The sequence below is a fragment of the Saccostrea echinata genome, unplaced genomic scaffold (genome assembly GCF_033153115.1).
Source record: "Saccostrea echinata isolate AGI-Se365-2 ecotype Australia unplaced genomic scaffold, CSIRO_AGI_Sech_v1 ptg000025l, whole genome shotgun sequence".
Classification (NCBI taxonomy): Eukaryota; Metazoa; Mollusca; class Bivalvia; order Ostreida; family Ostreidae; genus Saccostrea; species Saccostrea echinata.
In genome coordinates this window covers 7,443,533-7,456,514 of record NW_026889774.1, presented here as the reverse complement: position 1 = coordinate 7,456,514, position 12,982 = coordinate 7,443,533, and the positions used below count along the sequence as shown (strand labels likewise).

Sequence of the window (12,982 nt, the reverse complement as noted above, 5' to 3'; positions counted from 1 at the left end):
TATTTACCAAAAAGTCAATTTGTGAAATTTTGACCTTAAGGGCCCTTTTCTCATGACGGCAGTCATTTAATATATGACTGTATAGCAAAGAGAAATTTTAAGTACATGTGCAGATGCACCTGTGGAGAAGTTAAATATGCACATGAAATAACCTAGCTATTATATTTTATTAGGACTCCAGATTCCATGTTGTCTAAATCGTCCCAGCCCTACTCCCAGTACTCTAACAGTCCTATGTTAGATGAAAGGTCCCCGAGATGGGCGGTCAGAGATTCAGACTCCTCCTCCTTATCCTCAGAGTCATCGTCCCAGTCATCTGACGATCAGGAGGGGAAGGGCACCCTCACACGAGATGTAGTATTTGAAGAGGGTGAAAAGTAAGTAAAAATTTGTGTGGGTTTGGCTACTTGTGTATATGATACACTTTCACTTTTAATTACTGTTTAGTCAGAGTTAAATAATTTCTTTGTGACCTTGACCAAGGTATCTGACCTTCTGGAGTATTCGTTTAAACCAAGTTGCAAACAAACTTTGACCTTATTTCTTATGATAAATGAAAGATAAAACAATCATGAAATTGTATAATCATACTGAAAAATGAAAAAGTTCTATATTATAAATATATTGCACAATATTCTACAGACTCTGAAATGCTTTGTTTCCTTCATCTAGGACAAATTCCATGGAAAGCTTGGATTTTTCTAGTAAACAGAACACACTGACCCCCAGTCTGGGGAGTGGGGGGTCGTCATCAAAGTCCACCACAGCCCCAGAACCCAACATCGACTTTGAACTGGATGTCAAGGTATTCATTGACAATGGGAAATGTGTGCTGCATCCCAAGGAAGTCAAAGAAGAGGACACAGCTAAAAAGTAAGGTTATTTTAATTACTGAATTTAAAAAAAAAAACAAAAAGTAAAAATAAATTTATTTGTTTTTATAATAGCAAAAACTAAAAAAAAATAGAAATATGTCCATAGGACATGAATATATAGTATATTAGTAATGCAACATTTTAACGAAAATTGAGAAAGTGAGGTCAAGGACAAAGGAAAGTCAAGGTGAAAAAATATTGATGCAGTTGAATAGCTTACATCAGTATGTATCAGCATATGAAGTTTGACACTAATTTAAGAAAAGTGAGGTCAAGGTCAAAGGAAAGATCAAGGTAAAAAATTGTTGATGCAGTTGAAATGGTTACATCAGTATGTATTAGCATATGAAGTTTGATAAAAATATTATGAATGGTTTCTTTAAAACTGAGCTAAACACTTACTTAAGGAAAGTGAGGTCAAGGGCAAAGGAAAGGTCAAGGTCAAAAAATATTGATGCAGTTGAATAGCTCTCATCAGTATGTATCAGCATATGAAGTTTGATAACACTATCTCGAATGGTATCTTTAAAACTGAGCTAAAAACTTATTTAAGAAAAGTGAGGTCAAGGTCAAAGGAAAGGTCAAGGTATAAAATATTGATGCAGTTGAATAGCTCTCATAAGTTTGTATCACCATATGAAGTTTGTTAAAAATATCTTGAATTGTTTCATTAAAACTGAGCTAAACACTAATTTAAGAAAAGTGAGGTCATGGTCAAAGGAAAGGTCAAGGTCAAAAAATGTTGATGCAGTTGCATAGCTCTCATCAATATCTATCAGCATATGAAGTTTGATAAAAATATCTTGGATAGTTTCTTTGAAACTGAGCTTTGAACAGAGCTAAACGCAAAGTGTGACGGAAGGACAGAAGGACGGAAGACGGACATGACAAACACTATATGCCCTGGCCATATTCATGGCGGGGCATAAAAATTCTAAAATAAAAGATTATGCAAAGATGTATATAGGCTTTAATACTGGTTCCTTGGTTATTTTCGCCCCATGTTATTTTTGCCTGTTCACACTTGCAAACAATATTGTCACATTTTAAATTAGCCCAATCACAATTCTGTTTAAGAAATTATACATGTACTGAGTTTTTTGAATTTGCCTCGTTTTTAATTTGCCCACCTGTGAGTAGAGTGAAAAGGGCAAAAATAAAATGGGGGCAAAAATTTCCCTATTTACAGTAGATATACATGTACATTGTGGTTGCAATGAAGTTCATTACATGTAATACATGTACATTATACAGTCGGCATAATATTAATGCCAATGATAAAATGAATCAGTTGAACTTCAAGTATTGCATGTATGAAAAATCTAGGTTCAAATACATGTGTAATTTAATAGATAGGGTACTTTAATCTACAAGTAACATTCTGGAAATGAAAGTGAACTTAATAGTACAAGTATATGGGAATGGCAGTATTTTTTGTTCTAGCAATATATTATACAGGTCTTTTACGGTTAACCATTTTAAGTGAGTTTATACTTGATTTTCAAAGACAACAAAAGAGAGAGAAGACACCTGACCCCATGTTGTCCCCGACATCTAAGAAGAAGATGACCTCCACCCCTATGTCAGCCCCAGGGAAGAAGCCCCAGACAGCCCAGCATGTTCAGCAGATAGAGGATACGATCTTCTTCTTACCCAGCATTGATCTCAAAGTAAGGTTCATTTTGTCTGTGATAATAAACTGGAATTAACAATTATAGAAAGTTGCTATTTTCAGATTTGGAAGAATTTTAAGGGCTTAAAAAGTATGTTCATGCACCCTACAGAGTTTCTGCTTGCCGAAAAACCTTAACATTCCATTGTAGGTGCATTATAATTCCAAAACTCACAGCTGTGACTCAGAACTTAAGTCTAAGTCATCTGTTGACTCATTTGAATCGGAGGAAACAGGAAAGAGAAAATCACCCTCTCCTGAACCGAGTCCATTAGACCAGGACTCGGTCCCTCGTATGAAATCCTGGCCTCCCTCTCATTTCCCCACAGTAACAGTGACAGTTGATGAGGAGCAGGAGGAGGTGATGTTGAGGAGGAGGTGCAGTCCTCCTCCCCCTCCTATAAAGGTCCCTCCTCGTCCTCAACCCCATTTTACTTTGGAGTCGTTAGAATCTAGAGAGAGTACATCATCCATGCCATCTAAGAAGTCTGGTGTCAAGAAAGCTAATCTGTATGCCTGGTTGTCACTGCAGTCATTGCCAGAGGTAAGTTGTACATAATTATGTATCATATGCACTGATATTGTGACCCAAGAGTGATTTTGTTAAATATTGTAGAGATTACTATTAGCTTAAGAGTGATATTAAATACAGTCTACTGTTAGTAATATTTTTTTTTCTTCAACATGTTTAAATGTATATTGTTACACCTTTAAAAATGTGTTCCTATATAAATCCGTACTGTCTTAAGGTCTCGAGCAAAATGCGTTTTGTCGATCCCTTGAACCAAACTGTTTGCAGTTTGGTTCTTGCATTGGGGCTTACAAAACGCATGTTGCCCTCGACCCCGGTCAATAAATGAATATTCATAATTATGTATGTACATGTATGTACTGCATATTGATACAGGTATACTTATTGAAAACTAAATGATGCAATCATATGTAAGCGGTACTCAAATTTCCTGGAAGTTATCCCAATCCAAAGCTGTTTTGTCATTACTAACAATAAAGAATTCAAATTAAACTTACTAATATACATGTAGATATTTTAATGTTTTTGACATAAAACTTTTGATTAAATCTTTTTTTTTTTATTTTTACTGATAATTATTACAGAGATCTGATTTGATAAAGAAGGTTTGTAGAATAATTAAAGATGAAAACCAGAATTTCCTTTCCTCATACTCCAGAAACTTCTCTTTTTTTGTTTTCTTCAATCCAATTCTTAATTGTATGTTGTTTTATTTTGTAACCAGAGGGCAGGATTATTTCTGTTATTTGATTGGTCATTTAGAATATTATGTGGAAAGGACACACAAATCATGCAACTTGAACAGTATATGGAATTACAGAAATAGCTTGAATAATCTGCATTTATTTAACTATTTTAATTTTTATACGCCCGTCTTAAGACGGGACGTATTATGTTATAGCCTTCATGTCCATCCGTCCGTCCATCTGTTAGCTTTTTCCTGTCCGGCTCATAACTTTAATACTATTAGGCCTAGAATTATCAAACTTTGTCAGCTGATACGTCTTGGGTAGAAGGTGTGTTGCGCATTAAAAGTAGGTTGCTCTGACCTTTAATTAAGATGCTATGGCCAAATATGGAAAAATCCTGTCCGGCTCATAACTAGAAAACTACTGGACTTAGAATCATCAAACTTGGCCAATTTATGCATCTTAGGTAGAAGGTGTGTCGTGACCTATTTCAAGGTCACTGTGACCTTTAATTTAGTGAAATTTTTTTTAAAAACTGTGTCTCTATACTATTCAATTACACAATCCCCAAAAGTGTAAGAATGTTGCAATATCCTTATTAAAAAATGTTAAATCAAGAAAATACTTATTTTTTTTCATTATGTATATACTTTACAGCTATCTATAACAAATGTAATGTTATAAGAGAAATTCCACCTCTCCCATGGGTGTAATCATCAGGCACTCGTCAAGGAGAATTTTGATAACAGAAAATTACATGTCAATTAGAGAGAAATTAATAAGTTTTAGTGTGAGGAACTAAACTGGTAGAGCATCTCTGATCAAGCAGGTGTTATCTATATCTTCTGGGAATTGGGCAAAGGAATCAGTGTTGGTAAATGAATCTAGTTGGCTAGCCTTTTAACTTTTAAAATGAATTTGGTGAAAAGTAATGAAAACTGACTTAATATTGTATAATAAACTAATTTGATATTGTATAACATACCAGTAATTAAAACTAATTAGACCGGGGGGGGGGGGGGGGGGGGGGGGCATGTCGTTTTGTCTGTTTGTCAATATGAACTGCAGCTTAAAACCAGTCTGACATTAAATCTAAAAAAAAAATCATCAAGTATTTTTTTTTTAAAATGTTAATGGTAGATAGTCCCTACAAATCTAAGAGTCATGCAGTAACCTTATTTAAAATATTGCATCAAGATTACACAAGTTTTTGTTTCTTTTTATAAATCTTTGTAACAAATTAAAAAAAAAATCTCGGTTTTCAAAGGAATGACATAAATATGCATTTTTATTACAGTACAGGCTATTAAAGTAGATAGTGCAGATCCATTCATCCCTTGGGAGTAATGAATGGACATGCATGCATCCAGTTAAAGATTAATTAATAAGTTCAATGTAGGAAGGCTAGCTGCTTCAATCATTTCTGTTAGAGCATCTCTGATTAAGCAGCTCTTATCTGTATCCTTTGGGAATTAGACAAAAAAACTGGGGGGGGGGGGGGGGGGGGGGGCTGCAGATGGCCATTTGTCAAGGTCTAACACAACCAGTTGAGAAATTTATTATAATTAGTGCCTGCACTACAGGAAATGTATAAACATCAAATATTATAAGGAATCATGGAAATCTTTGAATTAAGGTTGACATGATTTTCTTGCACCCTAAACTGTTTATGATAATTGAACAATATTTGACGGGCATATCATGCTGTTGTGGGGCACTTTATTTTTTAACTAATTATTTTTCCTGAATTCTTATTCTTACTGTTAAGTGTCAGCATACAGAAAGGAAAGTTTACCTTCCACTCAAGCATTTGTTACAATATTTGTATTATATTTTTTCAAAACTCTTTTTTAAAACTATGTAATCAAGAAGATTTCTTTTAGATATTTTCAAATTATTTCTCTCTATCTGATAGTTTCTTTAGATTTTTATCTACATCTGTACAATCATGTACTTCCGGTTGGATGCCTGAATTGAAAAAAAATTGTGAAACATAATTGTCCATCATTGAATAATTTACATGTATTAATCTGCTCTAAGTTTTGCTTATTTCTCTTCAGGAAATGGTCATCAGCCCATGTATTTTGGATTTTCTGGAACAAGCTTTGGAGCCAATTCCCATAGGTGTCACCATGCTGCAGCAGAACAAGAAAGGTCTGAACATAAAACAATATTGCATGTACATATAAATGCCATAAAAATAGAGCCATAATATGAGAGTGCCACTGTCAAACCTTGTTATCTCAAACAAGATTGGGGGGGGGGGGCTTCAAGATATCTGAGGATAATTTGCATAAAGAAAAAGTGGTGGGCTTTCCAGCTCACTTTGATACAGTGTATATCCATGGTATTCTACATATGGATGTTTTATGTACTCAAGTTCAACTCTATTTATAAAATGACATTATATACTACATTAAATGTTGTTTCTCAATGGTTACTTTCAGCAGAAGATCATGAAGAAATGGAAACCTCCTACAGTTCACTGGGTACCATGGTAACCCAGACATCTTTCCCTGTGGATGTGGTAGTTTTTATCCGCGTGGAGCCCTCCATCATCCGCTTTAACTGTCTGCCCAGCTCACGTGTGGAGTGTCTGCTGAAGGTCCCAGCACTAGAGACGGTGTTCTCCACTAAGAGTACTGATATTGATACCTCCCTAGCTGAGGGTACACCTCCTCTCAAATCTAAAGGTAGCTTTCAGAGATCTGTCTTTGATACATGTACATGTATTTACTATTTGTATATTTTTGCATGAGGTAAAAATTTCAAGTGTTGGTGTACTCTAATGATACTTTTCATCAAAAAAGTGTATAAACTCTGATGTAACTGAATACTTTTGATACATTATTTTGAAATTGAACACTTCTAATATACATGTACATGTATTATACTTAAGCATCAAAACTGAGAGAAAGGAACCCGAGTGGATCTCGTCTCCTTGGTGATGCACGCCCTCGGGCCAGCAGTACAAACTCTTCAGGTGATGGTAGCTCAATGTCAACAGGGGGTCTGAGTTTCACTGGAGCCATGTCAGATTTCTCCCTGTATATATTCCATCCTTATGGGGGAGGGGTACAGAGAAAATTAAACACAACCACAGGATATAACCTAGGTAGGATTATTGAAGATCTCTAAGGTCCTTACATGCATATATCAAAATTGAATTATATTTATTTTATATTGAATATTTAAACCTGAATACAAGTAACTTTTAATTATCATTTATTTACATGTACAGATCTTGAGATGGACAACATGTCCATGAAACAATTGAAAGAAGCTTACTGTATTTCATTCTCTATTTTTGTTTTCAAAAGGAAGCATTCAGGAAAATGAACCTGCATGGTCAGAACAAACTAGACGTGACATGCTCAGTCTCAATGTCGAGTTTGTAAAGATCAACATCTCGAGAAGTCGAAAAATAGAACTACGAGCCCTGGACAAAGAGGCCAAGTCAAACATTGTCAGGTTCTCAGGTAGAGAGCTGGTGATAATTGTAGCATATAAAAACTGATAATCCAGTTAACATTTACAACAGTTTGTTATATTTCATAGTTGTGAAAGTTTAAAAACCATTTAAAGAATTGCACAGTAGATTTCAAAGTAATGCAGTGTTGTAAACTACCTGTTATTCTTGACGACTCATACATGTATTTGTGATTTGAAAGTTTGATCTCATCTGCCTTTTTTTTTTAATGGAAATATTCAACATAAAAATACTTTTAATCATATAAATTGTTTGCAGTCCAAAAAAAAAAAACATGCATTGCTAAGTGAAAGAAAGTTGAAAAACTTATGGATATTTCTTATATGTGAATAAAATTTTGATTACAGCATTATTATGTGATTATTTATAAAGTTCATGATTTCTAGGCAAGCATGAATCTCACTTTTTAGAAGTTTATAACTTTCCTGTTTTTTTGTCATTTTGTAGCTATTTGTGATATTGGGTCTGCAGCATTTAAGTACGACATGAGGCGATTGTCAGAAATTCTCTCCTTCCCTAAAGCCTGGTACAACAGAAGTCTGGCCAGGCGTATGTTTCTGGGAGATGAAAGTTACATCCATGTGGCAGACGACGGTGAGTTAGGGATGTTTTGTTGTGTATTGGAAGTTGTTCCTCTTCTGTTGACTTTCATTGCTACATTTAATTATGCAAATTGGTTTTTTCAATTGCTAGATCTAGATCATTTGCTTGTTGCATTATAATTTTCATTTTCAAATTGAATTTGGTTAAAAAATGTATTAGAGATTTATTCAATTTGTGCATGAGAAGTTTTATATTCAGTTTCACTTAGATATAATTTCTGAATATCTCTATGAAGTTTAAGTTCTGGAAAGCAATGTTTTCCTTTGATATGTGTACAGTTCCTGGGAACAGGTATTAACACAGTAACAAGTTCTAAGTGTTGAAGTGAGATATGACTTATATATAATTCTAACAGTTAGAAAGTCCTCTCAATTACTTACACCCCCCCCCCCTTCTTCCTTATATGTCATTTAAGCTGATTTCAATTAAGATTTTAGTGCCAAGTACACCCTTTTTTAATATTTCTTCAGTGAAAGTTAAAAAATAGTAAAAAAAAAAAAGTCTGAAAAAATAAATCATAAAATTATTGACTTCATTTTTTTACATAATAATTATATGATATTGTCATATGCAGTTTATTACAGAGTAGTATACTTGGCTTTCCAAACCTTTCATTTATCGAGCTACAAAAAAAAATTCAGTCAACTTTCCTGAATGTATAACCTTTAATTCTGACTGCAATCTTGTAATAGTTTATCGAGCCTTGCCAGGGATTGTACACCTTTCAGCTTTTATGTTTAGCTTTGCTGTTGTGTGATGCTTTACAGAATCTGATTCAACCTCCACCGGAAGCTCCCAGGGGGATAGCCCCGTGAGGGGCCCCGTCTCTAAACTCTTTACTTCCTCCCCCTCCCTCTCCCAGTCCAACAACCTGAATGTTGTGATCCCCGGTCACCATCGGCGAAGCTCCTCAGGGGACAAGATCAAAGTTCAACTCAGCTCTGACCTTAAACAACAGATTGACAGCAAATTTGTGCGAACAGGTTTGGTGTCTTTAATATCAATATAAATATAGTTTGTTTAGAAAAATATGTATCATCAATTTACATTTCAGATTGAAGCAAATTTTGGGTGCTCTTAAGTTGCCCTTAATCAGAATTTTAATGCACATGTCAAACACATGTCTGATACATATATATAATGTATATATGACTGTATGATCTACTGGATTAGATTAAAATAGATCTAGAATCTGAACATCTGTTTTGTATGTGTCATTATACCGTATATACTCACCTATAAGTCGATCCGCTTATAAGTCGGTTGCATTCTTTAAGCTTATATTAGAGGGATTGACCCTCTAAAATACCAATCATTTTATGACTCGCCTATAAGTCGGACATAGAGTTTTGGACCAAAGTTTAACTCCCAAATAACCGACTTATAGGCGAGTATATACGGTAGTTAAAAAAAAATTCTAAATAGCACATGAATGCAAAATAAAAGTTTCTGAAAATATGCTTAAAAATATAGATTTCTTATATAAAGCTGAATTTGAAAGTTTCAGATGCATGTGACATGATTTTTCAAAATGTATTTTCTAGCAAAATAATTCAGTTGCAGTAAGATTGTATCAGCATCAATCAGTGCCTTCTATTTATAGCAAAAATTAAAAATTATGAAACTTAGGATTTTAATATTTAGCTTTTCAGGCATCACTATAAAAAAAATTGGATGATGTATTATATTACATATCAACTAACTTTGAATGCTCAAAAATTGGATTAAAGAAATGGTTTTTTAATATGTTGAGTTTCTGTTATATGTCATGATATGTAGTTTTCAATATTTTTTTCAGTAAATTTGGATATTTAAAGATACACTGTGTATACGTGCATGTCAGTTATATTTTTGTATAAACAAGTTCTGATGTAAGGTCAGTGTAGATTTTTAATTAGGTTTACACATGTTAACTGTGAAATCGCTAATATTCAGGGTTTAATTTGTGTTGTTTTCATAGTATGGAGAGACCCACAAATTCTTGTCCTTCTCAAAGTGTTAAGCTTTCAATATGTTTCTTCACCCAAGAAATCAAATTACAAACCAATACTTTTTCCTCAAAACCACTAAAATTTGACCCCACAAAAACAAGTGATTTTACAGTAATTTACATGTATATACATGTATATTTACTATTTTTACATTTACATGGTTGTTGTGTTATGTGACTGTCTTACATCTTCTAATTGTTTCCAGTTTCCTAAAATAAAATCTTGATGTCTTAAATTTTAGCCTCCATGCCACAGTCCCCTACCGATTTGATGTCCCAGGATTCCTTCACTTATCCTCACACAGGAACTCCAGGCTCAACAGCAAAGACTCCTGGGAAGCACAAATCTCTTCTCCACCAATCAGAAACTGGGAGACATAAAAGTCACCATAGCAGCAGTCATGTGACACCAAAATCTGTTTCCTGGGAGACCTTGGTGCTCTTTGCTGTTAATCTAGCCAAGTTGGATTTACATGTCAACATGAGCAATGTCATGGGAAACACTGTGTAAGGCATAATGAGGGTACTGAACTAATTAACAAATAATTAAAATGTATTGTATAAGCTAATCTTTATTTATACTCAACAAAATATGATTTTTAGCTCTTCTGAGCCAAAGGCTATGGCCATTTGTGTGGTGTGCATAAACTTTTTAGAATATGGACCATAATTCAAGAACCCCTTGGCCAATTTTTGTCAAATTTGTCACAGGGTATCCTTGACCCAAGGGCTCCCGTTTATACTAAAACTAGGGTTGTGACCCTTAAACAAGGGGAGATAATAAGGAAAAAAAGAAACAAACGTACTGGTTGCTAAAAAATCTTCTTCTCAAGAACCACTGGGCAGATTATCACCAAACTTACACAAAAGGATCAGGATATGTTGTAGATTAAAAATTGTTCAAGGCATCACCCTGGGGCAAAGGGTGCAGCCTCAAGGTCACTTCAAAGTTGACCAAAAATTACATTTTATTAAAATGTTGATATTTTGCTTACTATAAGGACTGGGATCATCAAATCTTGTCAGTTGATGCATCTAAGAACCTCATATCATGTTGACTCAAAAGTAGGTCATGATGACCTACTTTTAAAATTTTGCGGCCATTCTTTTTCAAAATGATTTAGAGGCATATTTTGAACAATATAAGGCCTATGATATTCAAACTTTGTCAGTTGATGTATCTTGGGTCCTCTGAGTACGTTGACTAAAAAGTAGGTCACCTTGACCTACTTTTGGAATTTTATGGCTAATCTTTTTCAAAACAATTAAGGTCATTGATTCGAATACTGAGAGGTTAAGAATCATTAAATCTTGTAAGATGATGCATCTTGGGGCCATAAAACATATTTATTAAAAAGTAGGTCACAGTGACCCACTTTTTGAACTTTGCAGGCATTCAATTTCAAAGCATTTTAGAGGCATAATTTGGACATTTTAAGGCCTATAATTATAAAACTTTGTAAGTTGATGCATCTTGGTTCCTCAAAAATGTCAACTGAAAAGTAGGTCATTGTGACATACATTTCAATTTATATGACTATGATTAAATATTTGGGTACTAATTGGCTTAGAATCATCAAACTTTGTCAGTTGATGCATCTTGGGTCTTCAGAGTAAGTGGACTGAAAAGTAGGTCACCATGACCTACTTTTGAAAATTTATGGCTTTAATTAAATATTTCAGGTACTAATTTGCTTAGAACCATCAAACTTTGTCAGTTGAAGCGTCTTGGGTCTTTGGAGTAGGTCAACTGAAAAGTAGGTCACCATGACCTACATTTGAAAAGTTATGGCTTTACTTAAAAATTCCAGGTACTAATTGGCTTAGAATTATCAAAACTTTGTCAGTTGATGCATCTTGGGTCCGCAGAGTTAGTTGACTGTAAAAGAGGTCACTGTGACCTATTTTTGGAATTTTAGGGCTTTATTTAAATATATCAGGTACTTATGGTACTTATGAGCTTAGAATCATCAAGTTTTTTCAGTCGATGCATCTTGGGTCCTCAAAGTATGTCATCTGAAAAGTAGGTCACTGTGACCTACTTTTGAAATTTTATGGTTATAATTCTAAAAATATTTTAGGTATTAATTGGCTTAGAATCATCAAACTTAGTTATGCATCTTGGGTCCTCAGAGATTGACAAGTGATAAGTACGTCACCATGACCTACTCTCAGGTACTAATTGGCTCAGAATCATCTTGGGTTCTCAGAGTGTTTCATCTAAAATGTAGGTCATGATGACCTGCCTTTGGAATTTCAAGGCTTTATCTAATATACAGGATACTTAAAGGCTTCAAATAGAAGTGATAGGTTGTACAGTTTATCAGAAGTGTGATTCAAGGCCTTTGGGCCTCTTGTTGCTTATGGCCTAAGTTGTGAAATGCTTTCAGTGTATCTTTAAAAATCAAAATCATTAAATCATTCAGGATTTGAAATCAATTCTAATACATTAATTTGATGTAAATTTATTAGTGACTGTATAGAACAACCTAAGGGAGGTTGTGAAGTACATGTAGCATTTTCTGAAGGTCATATTACAAGGTCAAATTCAGGCGAATTACATGGTGATCGATTTGGAGAATTTTTAAAGTGCCAAATCTAAAACAGATGATGTAGACTACTTCATGTACATACATGCTAGAAGGCATCCATTTCTTAACCTGATTTCAAGGACAAGTATAATTTATATGATACCATACTTATGAGAATCTAAAAACACATACATAAAATATTAAGAACATTTGATTAACAAATTAAATTCTGTGGAGACTTTCTTGTTGTTAATTTAACCTTGTCTTTCAGGTGGACCACACAGGAAATCAAAAGTCAGGGGAGTCTGTCCATTCACAGTAACGGTCATCGTGACCTGAGGATCACCGCCGGTACAGGGAATTCCCACTTTGACTCTCGGGGTGGAGTAGTAGGAGGAACCATTGACCTCAATGACCTTAATCTCTTCGGTAAATTTGTTAATTACATGTACAATTTTTTAAAATAAAAGCTTTTGTTTGATCAAAGACGAATTTGATAGGCATTAAATTGTTAAATTCTGAATGAGAGATAAGACAAAACAGGTATTCAGGCAAGGTCGTCTTTATGTATATTTTCTCATTCAAGTGTACAGTATATGT

At 34.3% G+C, this 12,982-nt stretch overlaps 1 protein-coding gene across 1 annotated transcript in view; it reads left to right on the top strand.

Annotated features, from left to right (window-relative positions):
* Positions 1-12,982, top strand: part of LOC133191930 (bridge-like lipid transfer protein family member 1) — a 52,145-nt gene that overhangs the window by 35,259 nt on the left and 3,904 nt on the right. The window contains exons 46-57 of the mRNA XM_061327696.1: positions 174-377; positions 673-873; positions 2,383-2,545; positions 2,699-3,091; positions 5,829-5,922; positions 6,216-6,461; positions 6,668-6,883; positions 7,089-7,247; positions 7,706-7,852; positions 8,629-8,844; positions 10,094-10,358; positions 12,654-12,811. Coding sequence (XP_061183680.1) covers positions 174-377; positions 673-873; positions 2,383-2,545; positions 2,699-3,091; positions 5,829-5,922; positions 6,216-6,461; positions 6,668-6,883; positions 7,089-7,247; positions 7,706-7,852; positions 8,629-8,844; positions 10,094-10,358; positions 12,654-12,811 — 2,462 coding nt within the window. The remainder of the gene's footprint in view (positions 1-173; positions 378-672; positions 874-2,382; positions 2,546-2,698; positions 3,092-5,828; positions 5,923-6,215; positions 6,462-6,667; positions 6,884-7,088; positions 7,248-7,705; positions 7,853-8,628; positions 8,845-10,093; positions 10,359-12,653; positions 12,812-12,982) is intronic.